Source organism: Eleutherodactylus coqui, chromosome 2, assembly GCF_035609145.1.
Source record: "Eleutherodactylus coqui strain aEleCoq1 chromosome 2, aEleCoq1.hap1, whole genome shotgun sequence".
NCBI lineage: Eukaryota > Metazoa > Chordata > Amphibia > Anura > Eleutherodactylidae > Eleutherodactylus > Eleutherodactylus coqui.
In genome coordinates this window covers 283643807-283666688 of record NC_089838.1, presented here as the reverse complement: position 1 = coordinate 283666688, position 22882 = coordinate 283643807, and the positions used below count along the sequence as shown (strand labels likewise).

The 22882-nt window shown below is 46.2% G+C and overlaps 1 protein-coding gene across 1 annotated transcript; it reads left to right on the top strand.

The window, feature by feature from the left end:
- Positions 1 to 7365: 7365 nt before the first annotated feature.
- LMAN2L (lectin, mannose binding 2 like) lies at positions 7366 to 21306 on the top strand. Its single transcript, XM_066590008.1, has 8 exons — positions 7366 to 7573; positions 9223 to 9341; positions 10465 to 10582; positions 10834 to 10916; positions 17387 to 17548; positions 20147 to 20261; positions 20513 to 20632; positions 20717 to 21306. Exons 1-8 carry the CDS (start codon positions 7417 to 7419, stop codon positions 20857 to 20859), a joined length of 1017 nt encoding a protein of 338 aa, XP_066446105.1. The 5' UTR covers positions 7366 to 7416; the 3' UTR covers positions 20860 to 21306.
- Positions 21307 to 22882: the final 1576 nt, after the last annotated feature.

Genomic DNA, 22882 nt, shown 5'->3' with positions numbered 1-22882 from the left:
GTGTGGCTAGATGCATGGGGCTCAGGGGTGATGCTACATGACCCCGAAGAAGGGGTACTCCCCCTCCGTTGTCTCCTCCGCGGGGGTAACAATGCGGGGGCAGGGCTACTCGCTGCGCTGCTGTTGGAAGAGCTAACTGGGGATACTGCCTGCAATCTATTCCCCCCTGTACTTGCCCCCCCCCCCTCTGACTCCTCGCCTGTGCTGTGCTGCCTCCTGCTTGTGGCGTTCTGACCTCTTGGTGGGGTACGCGCCCTCCCCGCGTGTCCCTTCCTACTTCTGCCGCACTCCGTGGCTCACCTCTCCCTCTCTGCGATGTCCTGCGCCCAGACGCGCGCTGTTCGTCTGCTGCAATAGTTGCTGTTGCTGCTGCCTCCTGGCACGTGTCTCCCCTTCTCCTCCCGCTCACCGGCGGTGAGCGCTGCCTCGTGGCGGGCCGTTTTCCCGCCACTGTATTTGAATTTGGCGCCATCTTTTTTCCGGCGCTCGCGGCTCCCGCCGCTCTCTCCTCTACTCGGCTGCTTCGCTGACCGCGGCGTTTGTTCGCTGGGCTCGGGCTGAGCCTCGCTGGCGGCTGTTTTCTTCGTTGCGGTCTTCCCCGCAACTGCTCTTCTGCCTCCGGCAGCGCTTCGCCGACTCCGCTCTGCTGTCTCCCGGCTTCCTCCGGCCCCGCCGTCTCGCAGCTTGACAGTATCTCCTGCAGCCAGCCGGTGCCGTCCTGTGCGACCGCCGCTTGGATCAAAGCCTTCAGGTTCTCCATCTTCTTCTTTTTTCGTTCTCCCGCCGACTCTCCTCTTCTTATCTTCTCCTAACGACTCCCGACCTCCGCTATTCGTTAGCCGCTTCGGTTTTCTCCTCCGCTTCTTCAACTTTCTTTGCCTTCAGTCTTCTTCTTTATAACTGTCTTTTAATTGTAATCCACGTCTTGCTCGGCTCCCTCTTCCTCCACGCTTCTTCTCCTTCTGTTCTTCTTCCTGTCTTCTCTTTCCTCTTCCTTACTTAGCTCCTCCCCCCCATCTAGCTCGCTGATCCCTTAAGCCCCGCCCCCAGTCCCATGCAGCATCGTTATACACTGTGCTGCATAAGAAGAACACAAAAATAGATAAACTTGTAATTTCGACGACAGCAGAGGGAAAATCGCCGGGACCAGATGGGTTTTCGGCGGAGTATTACAAAATTCTTTCAGCAGACCTAGTGCCGACACTGACACAACTTAATAACACTATATACATAAATGACACCCAAATTGAGGATTTAGGGACCTCCGGAGCCATTCTACTCCCCAAACCAAAAAAGGATATGGCTGATCTATGTTTTTATAGACCAGTGATGGCGAACCTGTTAGAGACTGAGTGCCCAAACTGCAACCCAAAACGTGCTTATTTATCGCAAAGTGCCAACATGTCAGGGGGCGGGGCTTATCACGACGTATGATTTTACCCCCGTCGTTCTAAAAAGGACAGGGCCGCTTTAAAATAGACAGGGTGCAGATTTTGACTGCTTTTTGGATGCGGAAATACTGCAGAATGTCCTAAGCTGAAATTTCTGTGGAAAATTCTGCAGCATTTCCGCATCCAAAAGCAGTCAAAATCTGCACTCTGTCTATTTTGAAGCAGCCCTGCCCATTTCCGCCACATGTAAACATAGCGCAGTGGTAATAATGACATCCCACAGAACTCCCAGCGGTAATAATGACATCCCACAGCTGCCCCAGCAGTAATAGTGACACCCCACCACCACCACAGCGGCCCCTGCAGTAATAGTGACCCCCCCCAGTGGCCCCCTAGCATGATAGTGACACCCCACAGTGGCCGCCAGCATGATAGTGACACCCCACAGCAGCCCCCACTATGATAGTGACACCTCACAGTGGCCACCACTAATAGTGACACCCCACAGCGGCCCACTATGATAGTGACACCCCACAGCGGCCCCCACTATAATAGTGACATCCCACAGCGTCCCCCACTATGATAGTGACACCCCACAGTGGCCCCCAGTATGATAGTGACTCCCCCCACCCGAGACCCACATACTTACCCCCTCCTCCTTGGGGAAGCTCCACCCCTCCTTTGTCCGGCGTTGCTGCTCAGCGATGATCCCGGCACACACTGTGACGTCAGTGTGCTGCCAGATGCCTCCTCCACTGCTCTCGCGGAACCTAAGAGTAGATGTCAGGGGAGGGTGAAGAAGAATCCCGGCTGCACACTGACATCACACTGGGATCAGCTCTGCTAGCAGCGCAGTGAGTGAAACCGGCAGAGGAGCCGCGGCCCCTGCCGGTATTCACTAACTATTCACTAACGTGGTGAGCGACCGACGGCGAAGCGTGCCAGCAGGGATAGCTCTGCGTGCCGCCTCTGGTAGGTTCACCACCACTGTTATAGACCAATAACATTGCTAGATTGCGAATACAAATTTCTGTCCAAAAAATACTAGCTGACAGACTCCAGTGTATTCTCCCCCCATACTTAATCTACCGCAGATAGGCTTCACACAGGGCAGAAGTGCTTTGAAAAACATGCAGCACAAAATCCCGATAACCCAGGAACGATGCTTCTGAGTCTGGATGCCGAGAAAGCCTTTGATAAAATGGCTTGGCCTTTTCTGAATGCGGTTTTGAGAAGATGTAGCTTTGGACAGATTTTTGTAAAATATATAAATGCAATACACATAAATGCTACCACCAGCCTTACAGTTAATGGCCTCAACATTTCGATTATTGATCTGTTCAGAGGGGCTTGTCAGGGTTGCCCTCTCTCCCCATTGCTTTTCAATTTATCCATAGACCCACTGCTATCGTTGCTCAATAGGAGCCCGCAAACTTCTGCACTTTGTGGCGGCGGCTGGATTAGAGGCTATCTTGCAGATATGGATACAACCGACGGCCCAACCATTTAAATTGTTTCTAGACAAACTAGCTTTTTCGTTTCAATTGGATTGGGCCAAAACATTGTTGTTTAAGGAGAGGATAGTGCAGTCGTTTTTTGAAACATGGGGAAGCTTTGTCCAGCTGCTGCCGCAGAGAGTCAGGGAGACATTGAGAAACTTGCTGGTTCCAGGAACAAATGGTGTTGGGAGATGATCCCATCTAGAGTGCTATACTGACCGTGCCGTGAGGGGTCTCTATATCCTCCGTCGGGTCTCCAAAGTACAAGCAGACAAATTTGACATGCCAATACCAAGCTAATAAGGAGACTAGACACAGTTCTGGAGTCAGAGCGGGGCCAACTCATTTTATTAATACATACAGATAGTCCCCGACTTGCGAACATTCGACTTACGAATTTCGCTAGATACGAACTATCTGTCCTGCACAGTATGATGTAATGCTATGGCATTACATCATGCTGTGCAGGGACCGGACAAGCTTCTATCAAGCCTGATAGAAGCCTGTCCGGTCACATCGCGGTTGCTAGGCAGCCGGGGGCCTTCTGAAAGGCCCTAGGCCTGTCTATGCAGAGCGCCTATCAAGCCGTGCGCTTGATGGGCACTCTGCATAGGCAGCCCTGGGGCCTTTCAGGAGGTCCCCGGCTGCCTAGCAACCACACAGCGTCCCGCGATCTCATCGTGGGACTCTGTACGGGCCCCCTGAACATCGGGTGCTGGCTGTTTCTTACAGCGGGCACCCGGCGGCAGCAGTTCCGACGAGCCGCGCCGCTCGGCGGAACTGTTAACACTCTAAATACCGCTGTCAGAGCGGTATTTAAAGTGTTAACAGTTCTGACAAGCGGCGCGGCTCGTCGGAACTGCTGCCGCCGGGTGCCCGCTGTAAGAACAGCCGGCAACCGACGTTGTATGGAGCGGGATCCACCCGCTCCATACCATTTGTTCGACTTGCGAACAAAATGGACTTGCGAATGGGCTCCCGGAACGGAACCTGTTCGCAAGTCGGGGACCACCTGTATATATATATATATATTACTTTTTTTGTTTGTTTTATGTTTTGTTAGGATGTTTGTTTATAAAATAAGGGAAAAATGTATGTTGAGTAGAGATGAGCGAGCGTAGTCGCTAAGGCAAACTACTCAAGCGAGTAGTGCCTTATGCAAGTACCTGCCCGCTCGTCTCTAAAGATTCGGGTGCCGGCGGGGGGCGGGGAGATCTCTCTCTTACTCTCTTCTCCCCGCTCCTCCCTGCTCACTCCCGCAACTCACCGCTCTCCCCCGCCGGCACCCGAATCTTTAGAGAAGAGCGGGCAGGTACTCACATAAGGCACTACTTGCTCAAGTAGTTTGCCTTAGCGAGTACCCTCGCTCATCTCTAATGTTGAGATTGTGTCCAAATATATATTTGTCAATGGACAACCAAGAGCTACTCTGTGATATATTGCTATATGTCTTGATTCGAGCACTGAACTTTGAAAAAGTCAAGAATAACTGAGATGATATTGTACTGTTAGATACACGTCTTGATTGTTTAATAAAAACATTTAAAAAAAAAAATTGATAAACTTTATTACAAAACATATATACAGTGAGAGAAAATGAGTATTTGGATTGCAGAAACAGGACTTGATCAATGGAATAAAAATAATTCATGATATAAATAGGATAGCAATAAATACAATAGTGGATCTACTGAGTCATATGTAATACAAGCCAGACAAACAAGGCAATAAATTAAGACTGTCAGATCACATAAAATATAAATGCAAAGCTGGTACCACATGCTAGTCAAGACCTGTATCCTGAGCTCCAATGCACATTTCGCATCTGCTTTCTCAAGCAGAGTACTGCCTCTGATTGGCCACAGCCATCAGCCAATCAAAGGCAGCACTTTCTGGAGGCGGGGATTTTTCAGAACAGAGAAGGAGACTGCCGGGGCTGAAGAGAAGAGCCAGACGGCTATTCTAGGTGAGGTAATCTTATTTTTATTTTTTTACAGCTTGCTATGAATTTCAGGGAAGGGCTTATATTTTAAAAATCATCGCTGCAAACCCACTGTTTCAATGGGGCCGCAGCAGTGCCGGCCCCATTGAAAGAAATGGGAAAGCATCACGGACCTCTGCCACAGCTGTGTCAGGGGAGCGTGATGTTCTCCCTATTGTTTTCAAGGGGGCTAGCGCTGCTGCTGCTGACCCCATTAAAAACAATAGGAGATATCGCCGATTCTTCTTTGCGATGCAAGGTTACATTGAAAACTTCGCAAATGAGAATGAAACCATTGAAAATCATTGGTTTTATTATCATGCGTTTTCACTCACTCTCGCATTGCAGGGAAGTCGTATTGCCAGTGGGTGTGAGCCCTTATAATCACTTATGACTTCAAAAGGGTCGGTAATCCGGGGATTATTCTGAATGTCAGATTGGAGTCGAAAAGTTAGTTTTTTCCCTAAACGGGGAAAATTGGCTTTTACCTCATTGTTTTTTTTTTTGCCTTCCTCTGGATCAACATTTGGGGGATAATAGGCTGAACAGGATGAATATGTGTCTTTTTTCAGTCTTAGGGCGCATTAAGACAACCATATATTGGCTGGGTTTTCATGCCCAGCCGATATACGGCATCTCTCTCTACAGGGGGAGGAGGCTGGAAGAGCCGGGAGTAGTACTCTGAGCTCCCGCTCCCTCTCTGCCTCCTCTCCACCCCCTCTCCGCCCCTCTAAACTATTTGCAATGAGAGGAGGCGGAATGGGGTGTGGCTAAGTTCTGGGAATGAGCTCCACCCCATCCCGCCTCTCCTCATTGCAAATAGTGCAGATGGGGCGGAGAGGGGGTGGAGAGGAGGCAGAGAGGGCGCGGGAGCTCAGAGCACTACTCCCGTCTCTTCCAGCCTCCTCCCACTGCAGAGAGAGACGCCGTATATCGGCTGGGTGTGAATACCCGGATGATATACGATCGTCTGAATGCGCCCTTACATACTATCTTACTAAAGAAAACTGCAGGAGAATTGTTATTTTCCTTCATTTTATGCCAAATTTAAAAAAATAATTTGAATTAAACACTAATTTATATGTACAAAAAATGAGAGCTACATAAAGTACAACTTAGGGCTCCTTCACACGGGTGACGCGATTTTCATCCGCTCGTTTCACGGCTGCATCTCTCGTTTTGTCGACGGTTCAGACAGCCAGGGCTGTAGCGATATACGCTGCAGCCCGGAATACCGTCAGGTGGGGGGAGAGAGTTTAGCTCTGCTAAACTCCTTCCTCCTTCTCTCTCCGCCCCTTGCTGGCTGCCGACAAAGGGAGGGGGCAGGAGCTAGCGTGCTAATCTCCTGCCCCGTTCCTTTTCTGGCAAGGGCCGGAGAGAGGGAGGGAGTTTAACAGAGCTGCTAAACTCCTTCCTACCTCCCTTTTCCGGCAGCTCGTCTCTGGGACTGGGCATCGTATTCCGGCCAAAGATATGTCTAGACCTATGCGCACCGTGTGTGCTTTTTCTTATCCGGACGGCTGATTATTTTTAACGCCCCCCAAGAATTGCCCATCTGAACAAATACATTGGAATCCAATGCTCAATGCTTTAGATGGTCTCGATTTTTGAACATTTTATCGTGACAAAATCGCCGCAATAAAACGCTTGTATGAATAAAGCCTTATGGTTCCTACGCGCAGGCATATGCGTGCGTACAGATTTTGTGCATATTACGCAGAGAATAGAACCTTTTTATTTCAATGGGTTCATTCACATTTCCACATTTTGCGCGCACATTTCAGTCAGATAAAAAAAAAAGAAAAATACTTAGCAGTGCATTTGTGCACCAAAGATCCCCATAGAAGTCAATGTGGGATGCGCAAATGCACAAGTGAAACGCAAGGAGATGCGTAATACGCTCCGTAGGTCCACTGCTAAAAGAACCCATCAGGAAGTCCTAAAGTGATGCGGGTGGAAAAAGTACAGTAAAATACGCCAAAACATTAACAAAAAAGCATTGTTCGTTCCGCAAAAACACAACGCCTGGGTGCGCGCAAATACGTATACGCTCGTGTGATGGCGCTCTAAAAAATAAAAAAGTTACAACCTGTGGAAAAAATATATAAGGAATACAGTATATATTCTTCATGTCTTGAAAGCCAAACGGGCCAACATCCTCAGGGGCCACTGATGGCAGAGAAAGCACTAATCATGTCTGTAGATTAACATGGGATTTCTCCCGCCGCACAGCTCTTTATATAAAAGCACTAATTACTGCAGTCTAATGAGTAATCCCTGCTAATTATGGTCCAGAACACACAGCACAGCTCTCCCCCAAGAGACAGGCTGACAGTAAACATTACTACTGCCTGTAACCCAGGCAACCAGGCTCGTACTTAACCAACCAATCACGCTGCTGTATTTTCAACGCACCGCCCAGCTCTCCTCCCATTGGCCATCGCATAGCCAATGGTAACGCTCAGCACTCTGGCAGCTTCCGGTCACCGCTCTTTCTTCCTATCTTCTGAATGCTTGCTTCAGTATCAGAGCGGAGAGTAGCAAGATGGCGGCAGTGGGTGAGCGGAGTGTCGGGATGAGCTGTCGGTCGGGGCGATTGTGGAGCCGTGTGGTCCTGCTGGCTGTGTGGATGTGCTCCACGGCTGCCGATCAGACCGAGGAGTATCTGAAGAGAGAGCACTCGCTGAGCAAGCCCTACCAAGGTAACCCCCGGGGAAGGGGACCATACTGCACGGGCGGAAGTGCCGCAGAAGGAGGAGGACACGTGACTGGAAGTTCTGCTGTGTGCTGGGCTCAGCATGGAGTTGTCTGAACGCACAAAGTTTGTCAGTGGGCAAAAATTTAAAGGGCTTTTCCTGTTAAGTTCTATTGATCTATCAGTATGGATCATCAGTAATTCATCGGCTGGGTCTGCCAGTCAGGACAGCGACCCATCACTGTTGCGGTGCCCGCTTGTAGCCCCAAAGCGTGGAAGTAGCGGCCATGCTAATAGTTGCCCCTATTGATTTTGATGGGAGCCGCGCCTGCAGTTACCAGCGCCCGACGCTACATGGGTGGGAGTGATCCGCTTCGTACCAACCATGGCTGCCCAACCAGCTGATCAGAGATGCGGACCCTGGCCGATGAGTCATTGATGACCCAATCTATATGGCAGATCCATGGATATTGTCCGGAAAATCTGTGTAATGCTCAGTGGCTTTACAATATGGCGGTCGTATTTGTGATTTGGCTTCTATCAAAAAAAAAAAAACCAAAACATTTTTATGTGGATCCGTCGCCCCAGATAAGACGTAAAATCCCCGGTATATTGGTGAATTAGAAGTTAGTGTAATAGTCAAAATTTGGCGCTAACTTTTTTTACATGGAACAATTATAGTTCAGAAACAGCGTTGGAGCGTGTGAAGCGGAGCTGCGATCGTCCAGTGTAGACGCGGCCGGCGAGCTGCGATCGCTCGGTGTAAACGCGGCCGGCGAGCGAACTACAAACGACGATTTGTTCGCTTCTCATTTGTCGTTCCATTTATACGGGCAGAAAAATCCTCGTTTTATGTTGCAGATTTTCACGATTTTTGTTACAGACTTCACTTCGAATCCCTGCGGACAATGCAGGGGGTTCTCTGCTTAGGACCCACAACTCCAACAGAAGGGAGCTGCTAAAGGTACCTTCAGGGCTCTTCCAGACTTGCGTTTTTTTTTTTCTTGCACGTTTTATTCACACGATATCTCTGCTTTTTTTAACGCGAAAGTCAGTGGGACTTTCTAATGTTAGAAACGCATCGCACAAAAATCGCAAATTTTTTGTGCGCTGCGTTCTTAACATTAGAAAGTCCCACTGACTTTTGTGTTTTTTTTTTTTTTTTTTTTTTTTTTTTTTTTTTTTTAAAACACAAAAGAAAAACGCAAGTGTGGAAGAGCTGTTACACAGCATCAGTGTCTGACAGCTGTACCAGCGACTATCGCTCCTATGTAAAGTTGTTCCAGTCAGTGGAGGTGGGCTATCTTATTCCGTAATACGGACCAAAATGGGGCACGCTGCGTTTTTTAAATTTTTTTTTTATGCGCTTAAAAGTTGCAGGTCCGCATCCCCCAGTGGGAATTCAGCAGTCCATAAAAACTAAGTGCATAATATGAAGTGTATATATGCCCATGTGAATGAGCCCTTGTATTAAGTGCCTTTACAGCAGGTATGCGGGCGATGGCCAGCAAGTAGTTCTAGAGGGTTTTACAAGGTCAAACCCAGTGACTCGTTCCCTTTATAGATGTTCTGGCGCTGAAGTCCTTTTATTAAGCCGTCAACAGGGAGCCGACAGGAGAAAAGTATGAGGCCACTAAACTATTGTTTGTACCGCAGGAGTCGGCTCTTCTTCCTCATCCTTATGGGACCTGATGGGCAGTGTGCTGGTTACCCCGCAATATGTCCGCCTCACCCCCGACTTACAGAGCACGCAAGGGGCTGTCTGGAACCGTATGGTAAGTAAAGGGTGTCTGACATATCGGTCCGGTGTGCTGTGTGTGTCTGGTGGGGGTTTAATACTTTTGTGTGGCATCCGTTTTTGTCTTGTTTTTTTTTTTCACATAAAACAATTGAGGCTCAGACGTCTCTTTGTGTCACTTTACAACAATCTGTGAAAAACTGAGTGCCCAAAAATGTCTTTTGGGTGCATTTTATTTTTTTTCCCTGCATGTTCCTTGAATTGGTAGGGTGACTCTTCCTGGAAATCAGACAGAGTTGGACCCGCTGACTGTATGTCTGTCTGAATAGCGCTATGAACTGGAATGGGTCAGTTTTTCTTTTTACCTTTTAAATGGTTTGGTACTCCATAGCTGTCGGCCATTTCTGGTCTACTACTTCATGTTTCTGGACATATGGGTAGCAAGGAAACAGTGCCTGAGTGCAAGTCATTGTACACTTAAGGCGTTTTTCACACGAGCGTTTCTCATCACTTGAAAATCGCCACCATGTAAAGCATTGAGCTCCAATACATTCCATTACATGGGCCATTTTTAGCCACGAGGAAAAAATCATGACTGAAAATCGCCAAATTGCTGGCGATTCCCTTGTGTTTTTTTTGTTTTTTTTTTTCCTCCCCTCACAGGTTAAAGAGATAGGCCATGACCTATCTTTTACCAAAAATTGCAGGAGGGAGTTTACCTGCGTCCGACACTTGTTAAAGAAGACTGCTGGCTCTCATTAGCTATTTAAGCTAAATAGAGCCATTCTGATGAGTGCCGCTGCAGCGTACATTCACGCAATGCCCTCTTGTACATGGGCGAAAAAACGTTAATTCCTTCTGGAATTAGATTGCGTCAATGCAGCGTTGCCATGTGTTTTTTTTTTTATTTTTTTTTATTTTTTCCCCATCCCATGCGATGCGTTTTGTGTGAAAACATAATGCTCCTGTGAGAGAGGCCTAATACTGTAAGATTTTTAACTTTGGATTTTAGCTCTAGACTGTAATTCGGGATCAGTAGCACATAAGTAATGCGGTGTATATGGGAGATATTGAACGTTGTCCCTGTTCAGTGATTATATATGTGTGTGATATCAGGCTGTAAGTCCTGCTACATAAAAGGCCATATCTTTTATTTCCAGCCCTGCTATCTACGGGATTGGGAGCTACAGGTTCATTTCAAAGTCCATGGACAGGGCAAGAAAAATCTAAATGGGGATGGTTTTGCCATCTGGTTCACCAAGGATCGAATGCAAGCAGGTTAGAAGTTACTTCTCCATTAAAGGGTTGTCCAGGATTAAAGAAAACTGAGAAACGTCGCCACCCCGTCCATGGGTTATGTCTGGTATTGTGCCTCGGCTCCATTGAATTGAATGGGCATGCGCTATAAGAGCCCATACAGCTAGTTTTGTAAGATAGCGGCCATGTTTTTCATGATCCTGGATGACACCTTAAAGTTGCATTGATCAATGTGCTTCATTAACCTGACCTTTACCGATCTGATGTTACAGGCTCTGTGTTTGGAAGTAAAAATAACTTTGTGGGTCTTGGAGTGTTTGTGGACACCTACCCAAACGAGGAGAAGCAGCATGAAGTAAGTATTGTTCTGAGACGCCTCTTGCTGCAGATTTACATGACTTTCTTGGTGTACGGCGTGTCGTTTTGCTCTTAGGCTGCTTCAGTAACCTGGACAGACTAAGGCTGGCTTCATGTGGGCGAGACAATCGCGCGAGATTAGCTCATTGCGGGGCACACGGGGTCATACACATGATTACATTTTTTTTTTTTTACCCCAGACCCCGATGCAGGTAACAGATCACGACATGTCCTATGGTTGGCTGGTGCCGCATTGCATCATGTACTAGGTGCATGCGGTGCAATGCGAGGTTTCCCCATTGAAAACAATGGGAGAAACTAAGTGCTCCTACTTCCCTGAAGTGATGCAAGGTTTTGTGTGTGTGTGTGTGTGTGTGTGTGTGTGTGTGTGTGTGTGTATATATATAAAAAAAAGCCTCGCATCTGCGGGGAAATCGCATGTTGGCGAGCACGATATCGGACTTGCCTGTGTGAAGCTAGCCTAAGGGCTCTTACCCACTTGGGTTTTTTTTTTTCTTTTAATGCTGCGATATCGCTGCGTCTTTTTTTATTTTTCTTTTATGTGATTGTCAATGGGACTTTCTAATGTTAAAAACGCATCGCAAGTTGGTGCTTTGCAACTTTTGTGCAATGCGTTTTTAACACTAGAAAGTCCCATTGACAATCGCAAAAAAAACCAAAAAAAAACTCAGCGATATCGCAGCGTTAAAAAGACGCAAGTGGGTAGGAGCCCTAACTGCACTCCACTGTTATACAAGTCACAGGACAGCGTGTCCAGTAGCAGCTTCAGACTAAGCAGCACCATATAAAATATTTTTCCACTGGGCTTCCTTCATGTGTGTGTGTTTAAACAAGTCCAAAAATTGCCACACACACAAAAAAAAATCTTACAGTACATCAGGAGAGAGAGAATACAAAGGCGATATTAGAAAATGTAGCTTTCAATGTAAGGGCTTTGTCACATGGGTGAGAAAATCACGCAGGAGTTAGCTGCGAGAAATCATGTGAATGGACGATTTCCCGCTAGCAAGTCCCGAGCTTGATTAGCGATGAAATTGCTCTTTCGCCTGATTGGGAGCTGTGTGTGGCTTTAAAAAAGCGCTGCTGCTCCGGAAGTAGAGAGCGATATAAAGGAAAGCCCTGGGGGAGCCCCCTTCTCAGCTTAGCAGGGCTGGAGGGATATCCCCACTGCAGGGAGAGATGGGTTCCCCTGCAGGGGAGAAGGAAATCCCCGGGTGCTGGTGAATTCCTTTTTTTTTTCCTCTCTCTCTCTATCCCTGTGGAGATAAAGGGAACCCCTGGGGAGTCCTCTCATCCCTGCAGGGACTAACAGGAGCATACAGCGGGACATTTAAAACGTGCTTCTGGGTTTAGCACATGACATCACTCCCTCCCCCCTCCCTTTTTGTCCAGCTCCAATAGTTTCTATAGAAACTCATGCGCATCGTGCACCAGAGATAGGTCAGGTCCTAGCTTTTCACGCAGCAGGGAATTGGTTCTAATAGCGTTTTTTGCACGTGTAAGTTAGCTGTGCAAATTCCCCCATGTGAAAGAGCCCTAAACTTTATAGCACTCTTCCTACTTCAAGAGCGCTGATGGGTCCTGTCTGTCTGTTTTAGGCTTTCATAGGCCTTACTCACACAGGCAAGTGTACACTTGGTCAGTGAAAAAACTGACTAATTTCACTGTGAGTGTACGTGCATTTTACATCCATTTTCGCGTTTTTGAAGCTGAGTGTAATCGGAGCGCAATCCATTTTTCAGTCGTCTGTGAAAAAAAAAAAAAAAACCATTCATGTGAACAAACACATTGACTTTAATGGGTCTGAGTTCTGTCAGTTCCATGCTCAAACAGAACACTGGCATTAATGTTGCCCGTGTAAATAAGCCCTTAGAACTCTACAGACAAAAACAAATGAGCAGCGCCTCAGATATAGTGGCATCTGATATTGTTTGTCATTTAAATAGATGATAGGGACTCACCTGGTGCCAAGCCGGAGCTCCTATGGTAAGGGCAGCCCGCTAGCACCTCCTTGTCCCGGTTTGCCTTGTATAGGTGTTGGCCGTGGCACCGTTCCCGTCTTAATCAGAGGATCTGGAGAGTTGTCAGGAGGGAAAAAGCACTGAATAGTGCAAGTCTAGTGCCTTCTAGTGCAAGTCAAAGCAGGTTAAAAAAAGAAAAATCTCCGCGCTCAGTAGATCGGGAAGAGATCAGGCCTTATAGATGATAGGCTAAATAGCCATGATTTTATTTAATGGAAAAAATGCAACGTGTTTTGGCGCGGTAATGCGCCTTTCTCCAGCATATGTCAGTATAACACATCATACAAAGATATTATATATAATACACTTATAAAACCTGTGGTTGACCGCTGTCCTAGGCTGGCACCGTCTTCAGAAGGACTCCCTAGACCGCTGCCCAGCTGTGCTTCACATCTGGTCCGGACTTTTGTTAGCTATATTCGAATAAATTGACAACTGGCTTTTACCATTCCCTATGTCCATAGGACGTGTCCTATACTTGCTCTGTCAGCACTCATTGGACAGCACCCTGTTGTCCATTTGTTTGTGCATTTCCAGATAGGATAATAGTGGGATGAGACGATGCAGAAAAAAATTGCTCCAGAATTATGAGTTTTAGGCCTTTTTCACACAGGCTACACAATCATCGCTATAAAAGGCATGTATGTGAAGCCAGTAGTCTCCAATGGGTTGTTTCACATGAGATGTTTTGTAGCCTGAAAGAACCCATTGGAAACCCTGGGCTTCACATACATGCGTTTTGTAGCGATGATTATGTAGCCCGTGTGAAAGAGGCCTGAGTGGAATGTACTTATTTACTACAACATGCCAAGAGCCGACAGGTCCTCCTCAATAAAAATGCAGTATTCCGTCAGTGTGATGTAGAGCAGTCAGAAGATCTGCCTGCTTGCAAGTTTTATTAGGTGCTATTCTTTAAAGAGTAACCACTTAACGCATCAAAGAGACATATCAAAGGTATTGCTCAGGGGGGTCCCACTGCTAAGACCACTCTGATTGCTAGAATGAGGGGCTGCAGCACTTACGGAAGCGCTCTGCACCCCCCCCCCCCCCCCCCTTGGCTATTTTCATTGGCTGTCATCTGCCTCTGGAAGCTGAAGACTGCCTCCTAGAGATGTGCATCACTTTGTATACACCTCTGTGTGGGTCGTCTTCAGCTGCCGGGAGGAGCTGAAAAGATAGCCAAGGGGGCACAGTGCTCAGGTGTGCACTGTAGCCCCCTCATTCTGGCGATCAGCGGTGGGACCCTACTGATCAATACTTTAGACAGGTTGCTGACATGTCATAAGTGATCTGAAAGTGTAGTTGCTCTTTTAAAGCTGGGGAAGACCTCTAGATGTGAACAAACATTGTAAAGACTCTCACATTGGTACTCGAGGGGCTCCTTCACACTGGCGATCGTGATATCGCCACGAGAAAATTGTGGCAAAATTGCAATTTTGTTTGAGAAAAAGCAGCTCTGACACTCAAATCGCAGAAACAAATGATGCGATTTTATTACGGCCAAATTGTGATCGTTCCCCTATGGAACTACCCTAAAGCTACCTTCACACTAGCAGATTTTCTGTAGTAACATGCACAATTCAACCCCTGATTTGAAAAGGTGAAATCCACACTGAAAATCCGCCGTATAAGTTGACTTGCTGTGGATTTGAAATCCGCAGAGCAGATCCGTTTCTGCACGCATTTAGTGCAGGTCGTTCCCGCAGAGATTTAGAAAAGGCCGCCCTCTTTGCTGCGCCCGCATTTTCCATGCACAAATTCAGCAGCAGATCCGTCCCATGTAGACATGGCCTAAAACTAAGTGATGGAGCAGGATACTTAATAGCAAAGCATGCTGCAGGTGTGTAATAAGCATGGTCATGTGACAGGACTATATATCATCCCAGTAACCAACCTTTATAAGCCCTTGCTAGCATTAACTCGTCTGTATGCTCTTCCCTGTCTGTTACTAAGATGCAATGTTTGTGTATTGTTGCGTGTGTTTTCTCCTCTGCTTCTGGACGGCCGTCTCTGAAGAAAAGGTACTCCGCAGGGAATCAGGTATATTATAAGCGCCTCTATTAATACTCGCCTTTATTTGTATGACTGGATGCAGTGTTTGCTAAATTAGTGACTTCGTAGTCAGCTGTTACCGCTGCCATATTTCCCTTGTGACATAACCTCACATTTTCTGCACCTGCTAACTGCCACCATTTTTCTGTTTCCTGCCGCTGCCTGCTTCCTGTGCCTCGTCTTCCTCTACCATTAATAAAGATGTCCAGATAGAGGGTGGGAGACACTGCATGAACACTTCGGACTAATCGCTTTATTAATGTATCGGGTGCTCTGGTTCCCTCGAACTCCGTTTAAGTTGGGGAATATGTACACTGGCATGCGCAATATTCTTTTGAGAAACTCAGCTGATATTACACTTGTAAAAGTGTGACTTTTTCTATTGAAGTGCAACGCAATTTGTGATGATGGCATCACTAAACATTTGTGCGTTATTTATTTTTTCTTAAAATCGCATTTGTTTTCAATACCCCCCCCCCCCCCCCCGCCCCATTTTTCTTTCTCAGTAAGTATCCCTATAGTAATATGAAAGAAGAAGAAAAATTAACACTACTGGTATCCTCACATCTATAAGGCCCAATGCCCACAGATGGATTATCGCTGCGGAATTCACAGTCCTACACCCGCCGCAATATCCGTCCATAGACATGCTATGATAAAAGATTCTCCCCTGCCCACGAGTGGAAATCGGCTGCGAGTGGAGAGGGGCTGTAGTGCTTCCTTTGCTTAGCTGTGTATGGCCATTATTCTGTATATGGCTCCTACTCTGCTCATCAAGGTGAATGGAGGACAGTGTCTAGAGTCAACCACTGCTCCATTCATACTGGGACCTTCAGAACCTCTAATCTCATGATCGATGAAGGTCACAACCCCAACGATTCAGCTAGTTACCCTTGATCCTGTGGATATAACTCCATTTAGTGAGTTACTCCTTTTAAGCAAAATTACTTGACCTCATGTTGAAAGCCAGAAGAAACTACACTGATTTCAGACACGGATAGGTCTGATCCTTCCTGGGCAGTCATACAGCGTGTATGCAATAGCAAATGTCCATCATTCTTGGGGACTCTGTCATTGAAATGCCCCCTCCATTGTCCTCCTGATGACACATGGCTATCTCCCTCCCACTTGGGGATCAGTAAACGCCAAATAATGACGCATACAGTGAAGAATGATGGCGGCAAGACTCGCTTTAACGGCAGAGCTGGTTGTCAATTGGCAGCTATTTTAAGCGGTATACTGAATCCCAAGACTGAAAATAGCAGATGCTCTAGTGTCCCTAGCATTAACCATCTGCAAGTTCAAGGAACATTGGATTTACTCCAAATAGTTCAAGTTTTTTTTAAATCCATCATTTGAAGATCACTCTGCTTAGGACAAGTGGTATGTAATGGACTCCTTTATTAACACTGTATAATGGCACAGATTGGCACCAGATATTGACCACCAGGCTAATGTGCCCAGGACAGGTGGTAATAACCCATTGTACTGATTGGGTTGGGGTGGTTCAGGGTGAATCTCACATGTATATCTGCACACATAATTGTCCCACAGACCATAATCCGTCTTATACTGTCATTTCCCTTCGTTTGTCTTCTGCATGGATTAATTCTCAGTCTTTAGTGCATGTGTACGGCTTCTTGAGTCGCTGGCTAAGATGAGCTTTGCCTCCTAAACTGAACTCATTGTGAAGTGATCATCAGCTATGGCTTACTGCACGGAACGCAAACCATATGTTCTAGCGGAAAATAATGTACAACAAATCTAGTTTACAGGGAAGAGCTAAAGAATAGAATTTTAGTTCATGTATTGGCTCTCAAGTGGGGAAAAAAATAGGTTGGATGAGACTCCTAAAACAAGCAGGGCCAGGAAAGTTTTGAACCGGTTACCCCTCCTGCCTCAAGGTATTAGTTTGCATACTGGGGTAATGAATGTGCTCATTATCAGTCAGCCTTTTCTGTATTTGTTCTGCTCCATTTACATGGAGCAATCAGCCATACTGCGTGTGTCTGAGCGATCGTTGGTGCAATCATTCGGGCACAAACGGTTTCCTTGTCAGCAGCACATTGCTATTTACAAAGGGCAATTTCATGCCAACCAACAATCTTGATGCCGCAGAAAAGATGTAATCATGCGTGAAACGAGCATTTACTAGCTTGTCGGCTGGTTGCTTACACTTGATTTTCCTGATCATTGGCCTTTGTAAAAGGGCCTTTAGTCGGCCTCCGCTGCTGGAAGTGTCGCTGTGGAGATCGGTGAGGAGTAACATTGTTCTTCCCCACTGGTAGACTCTTAATTACAATTTGTCGGTTAATGCTCTGATATGGATACTACTGTCTGAGCTTACATAAGTCATTCTGCTCTCTCTTACCAGCGTATATTTCCTTACGTGTCGGCAATGGTGAGCAATGGATCATTGTCCTACGATCACACCCGGGATGGCCGTTCTACTGAGCTCGGGGGATGCACAGCTATGGTTAGGAATCTCAACCATGACACTTTCTTTGTCATACGCTATGTAAAGCGCAGGCTGACGGTAAGATTATACCCGGTTTCCTTATTTCTTCTATATCCGTATTCAACCGGTAAAGAAGCAGTTTTCATGGTGACTTTCATATCAGTGGTGTTAAGGCTACATAAACCAGATTTTCCATGTAAAAGACCCTCGTTGTCATTTGAATAACAGTATTGGAAATTCTGCATATTTACTAATTCCATTACTCTAAGATTATTCGTCTTTTAAAACAGTCGTCCAAGTTACATATACTTGGCAGTAATCCTAATTTGATACAACTAACAACTTTGCAATTAACTTGCATTGTTACAAAATGATGTAATGTTTTCCTCTTGCTGCGATGACTCATATACTATTGTTTCCCCAAAAATCAGACCCTGTCTTATATTAATTTTCACGCAAAAGAGGCACAAGGTCTTATTTTTGGGGAGGTCTTCTTATACTTGCCTAGCTGTCTCAGTCCAGGTCCCTCCCGCTGCGCTCCAGAGCTCCGGTGTGGTTTCGCCAGTCCTCGGCCACTCGTAGATCACTTCTTGGTTACGGGATTCATGATGGCTGCGATTGATTTTTCGCCCGCTGCTCATCCAATCACAGCTGTCGCATTGTGCAACGGGATTTATAAATTGGCTGAGCCACAGCCCAGCCAATTTATAAATCCCACCTCCACAACACAATAGCTGTTGATTGGCTGAACAGCGGTCAAACAACCAATCAATGCAGCACTCGATGAACCAATGTGATGGCTGTAATTGGTTCGAGCGCTGCATTGATTGGCTGAGCAGCGGTCAAGGAACCAATTGCAGTCGTTGCCTACTGGAGGTAGGCTTTATGAATCCCGTAACCAGAAAGTGGTGATGTGCGAGCGGCCAAGGACTGCAGGATCAGTGCCGAAGCTCTGGAGAGCAGTTGGAGGGACCTGGACCGAGCCTACTAGGTAATGGATTTTTTTTTTTTCCTCGTAGTGTAACTAGGGCTTATTTTCAGGGAAACATAGTGAGTACATGTTCAGCTAGCCGATAATCTCTGCCCAGTATACGGGACGTCACAAGCCACATGCCATTCAGGTCTTGTTCTGTTTTGCTTCAAGAAATGCGCAGGCGCTATTGAGCTGGTTCTATACATGTGTAGATAAAACCGAAGTGTATCAGGCGGTGAAGAAAAAAAAAGTTATCACGTTTTAGTATTATTTTTTTATTTATTTTTTTGGGTCAGTCATCACAGGGAGATGAACAGTTACTAAGAGTAGGGCAGGACACACAAGGAGCTGTGCACACTACAGGCTGTGCAGATTATGCAATGCATGCAAGGAAATGTAGTTTCAGATTAAGTGACACTCCGAAAACGCCCCACCGCAAGTCGTGTGAAGAAACGACGAGTTACAATCACACAATTGTTCAGAGTATTATACAGTGATACCTTGGTTTACGAGTAGCCCAGCTTGCGAGCTTCTTGACTTGCAAGCGCAGTGTGTCTCTCCTGAATTTTTGCTCTGCTTTAAGCGTAAATCAGGTTACGAGCCTGCATGCAAGTCAAGAAGCTCGCAAGCTGGCTCGGAAAGGGGGGTTAATACTCACCTACCACCAGCGTTCTGTTCCTCACAATGGTCTGTGGCGCTGTCGTGTCATCCTCCACACCGACAGAGCATTTCTTCCTGGAAGCAGGGCTTGAGTACCCCACCACCCCCGCCTCCAGCAAGCTAATGCGGCGCTGGATTAACCAATCAGAGCATCAGCCAATGCTGCAGCCTTTGGATGAAAGTTAAAAACTGTGCACACAAACGTGTTTTTCGTCCATAGTGTTGTGTTTTTTTTTTTTTTTTTAAATGAGCAGAAATAAGCCCCCATACATTTGGGTGTATACGCATGTTTTTTTTTGTTTTTTTTTGTAATGCAAAATATTGTAGCATGTTCTATTCTTGTCCGATTATCAGACAAACATAGTACATGTCAATGTGTGATATCTCGCACATTGGACAGCGCACGAAAGAATGTCCGTCTCCTGTCTAATCTGAGTTATGCCTGAGAATATCGGGCACAGCTTTTTCAGCATCTGGGTGTATGTACCCTTAGGCTAATTTCACACGGGCGGGCGAGTGCGATATTTAACTGCGAAACACTGCGTGATATTGTGTTCACCGACGTGCGAATTCCCCCCCCCCCCCCCGTGTGTGTGTGTGTGTGTGTGTGTGTGTGTGTGTGTGTGTGTGTGTGTGTGTGTGTGTGTGTGTGTGTGTGTGTGTGTAAATCGCTCATGCGTATGACCGCATTAAAAAGAATAGGGTTCATATTCGTGTCAGATTTGTGCCCCAGGCTCCATTCACATGTGGGTTTTTGTGCGTGTCGGCACAAAAATCCACTGCAATATCCACACCAGTTAATGTGGATTTGACACCGATGTGCAGCAGATTTCATCCTTTCAATTGGAGGGGTGCAGTCTTCTGCTTCAAAATCCTCACCAAGTGATGCAGGATTTTTTTGTAGCGTTTTTTTCTCTTCTCCATAGTGGAAAAATACTCAGCAAATCCGCCGTGTGTAAGCGCACTATTAACGAGTGTGGTTTATCTAATATTCAGTTCTTGCCAAATTGCTTGTCCACTCTTCATGTACACATCATTTGCAGATCATGATTGACATTGATGGAAAGCAGGAATGGAAGGATTGCCTCGATGTTGCTGGTGTGCGCTTGCCACGTGGCTATTACTTTGGAGCGTCGGCAGCTACTGGAGATCTTTCAGGTACGACTCGGCAATAGTCAGTAATATACAGTGGGGGTGGGAAACCCTGTAGCATGTTTTCATGCCTTTAGGCCTCTTTCACACGGGCTACAAAATCTCGCTACAAAACATCGCTCATGTGAAAGAACCTACTGGAAACCATGGGCTTCACATACATGCATTTTGTAGCGATGTCTCATCAGCACAGAATCGCAATCTTGTAGCCCGTGTGAAAGAGGCCTAATCACAACTATGCGGTATCTTCTGCACAGACAACCATGATATCATCTCTCTGAAGCTCTACCAGCTCACTGTGGAGCGCACGCCTGCAGAGGAGAAGATGGACAAGGAGGTTTTCATTCCAAGCGTGGACAACATGAAGCTGCCAGGAAGTAGGTCCCTTGGTATTACAGCCTCGTCTGCACTAAGTATGTTTATTCTGTTGACCATAAACCTTCTCTGTGTTGCTCTTTTAGTGGATGATCATGAGGAGTCCATGAGTGGTTTTGCGCTCTTTCTGATTATCTTCTTCTCGCTCATCGGCATGATCTTCGTCGGAGTCATACTACTCATCGTTTACAACAAGTGGCATGAAAGTAGCCGGAAGCATTTCTATTGAGTCCACGTTGCCACGTTTGATGTCTTTTGATGGCACGGATGAGACTTGCAGACAACATCCCTGGTGGAGAGTCATTCTGTGAATGGGTCCGAATATGAGAAGAGACGTAGCAGACGCTGCTCTTGTTGGTTTTAAACACTGGTTTGTTAATTTGTAAGCTGCTACTGAAGACTTATCTATCTGTAACAGATCCATTAAGTTTTCTTATTTGTCTGCCTGAATATCTATGTTTCACCTACACACACTGGTAGCGGCCAAGCTATTGGGTAAACCAGCTGTCATGGGTATGCCGTCTATGGGTTTACTAATGGCATTAGGACCAAAGTGCCTTATGCTGTAATCATGACAGTAATTCACAGTCAATACTGGTTAAGTCCATATAATAGCTGCTTTTTGTGCATGTAGGTGACCGGAGCTATTGAAGAACAAGCAGAATGTACAACTTTACTCTCTGTAGTTTGTTTTTAGTAACCAGTCCATTCTGACCGTATAGAATTTCTATATATAGTACATATGATCTGTTAAACTTTTTACAAACTTTCGACTTGTCAAAAGTTTTGATTGGTGGGTGTTCAGGTTCTGAGACCCCCAACGATTGCTGAAACGAATGGGCAGAAGCAATCAGGTGCCCTTTCAGCTGTCTTCTACCCCATATCTTGGCCCCCAGATCCCCATTGATTTAAAACTTCTGATGTGTCATAAGTTTGTAAGAAGTTTAGTTACCCTTTAATGCACATCATCAGGGAAAGCAGATCGGAGCGGCACAAACTGGGCGATGAATGAGAAGCAAGCGAATTATCATTCATGGTTCAGTTGCTGACAGCGCTAGCACTGAATTATTATAGTTTAGATTCACACGATCCAGCGAGAAACTGAATGATGATCCTTCTGTGTAAAAGGACTATTACCCATGAAATCACAATTCTTAGTATGCTGCACTGTAGCTTTCCTCTTTTATTTCTCCTGGAAATGTCTGAATAAATTGACAACTGGGTGTTACCATTCTCCTTATAAATTGGGTGTGTCCTTAAACACTGATGGGGTCAAATCAATGTGAATGTCATTGAGCGCCTCCTGCTATTGACATGAACTATAAAACCCAGTTGCGTATTTCATACATTTCCAAGATGAGTAATGGGAACAGCACAAAAAGATGCCCCCGAATTATTGCTTCATGGATAGTGAAAGGATTTGTTAAAATGCATATGTCGGGTATGTGGACTGGTTCATTTTACTAGTTTTAGTTGAGAAAATGTATATTTTGAAAGGCAAATTAACCTATCCATAACGGTTTAATAGGGTGAGCACATACAGATCGTTGTATGAAACTCCGTCCTTAGAACGGAATAGATGAACACTGTGAATATTTATCACCCGCTCCACAGGCCATTCCATTGTAACCACTATGACACTTGAACGTTGCATATTGATGGGTATGGGATTGCATTATCAATCACCACCCTGGATTCCTCTAAAACCTTTTGGAAGAGATTAGATTTTAAGAAAGTAGAAATCTGATACTCCCTTGGTCCGCGGCGTCTGGGTCCCTGGCGCTGATGATCTCCGGCAGCGATGTGGCAGGCTGCAGTTTCCTTGGAGCTCACACAGCACTCTCCTTTTGGTGATGGGGCTTTGAATACCCCGCCTCCAGCAAGTGAGTGCTGTAATTGGCTGAGCCCCAGCGCTCGATGATCCAATCGCAGCCATTCAGTGATGTCATTCACTGAATTGCTGTAAATAATTGAGCTCCGGCTCTGATTGGCGCTCGATCCAATCGCAGCATTCGCTTGTTGGAGGCGGGGTATTCAAAGCCCTGTCCCCAGAAGGAGAGTTCTGTGTCAATGCAGAGGACACGGCAGCCTGCTGCAGCCCCGGGGACCAGTGGGAGAGACTCAGACGCCGCCAGTTAGGTGAGTATTGAAGATTTTTTTATTTTTTTTTTTCAATTTCCTAGGGCTTATTTTTGGGGGAGGGCTTATTTTCAGGGAAAACCGGTAGTCTGCACCTCGCCTTACCGTGATTT

What these genes read in the sequence shown, in the direction of transcription:
- LMAN2L (XM_066590008.1), top strand. Translation starts at nt 7,417, where the DNA reads ATGGCGGCAGTGGGTGAGCGGAGTGTCGGGATGAGCTGTCGGTCGGGG. An exon ending in CAAGGATCGAATGCAAGCAG is followed by an intron (nt 10,583 to 10,833) that starts GTTAGAAGTTAC and finishes CTGATGTTACAG; the next exon opens with GCTCTGTGTTTGGAAGTAAA. An exon ending in CAACATGAAGCTGCCAGGAA is followed by an intron (nt 20,633 to 20,716) that starts GTAGGTCCCTTG and finishes TTGCTCTTTTAG; the next exon opens with TGGATGATCATGAGGAGTCC.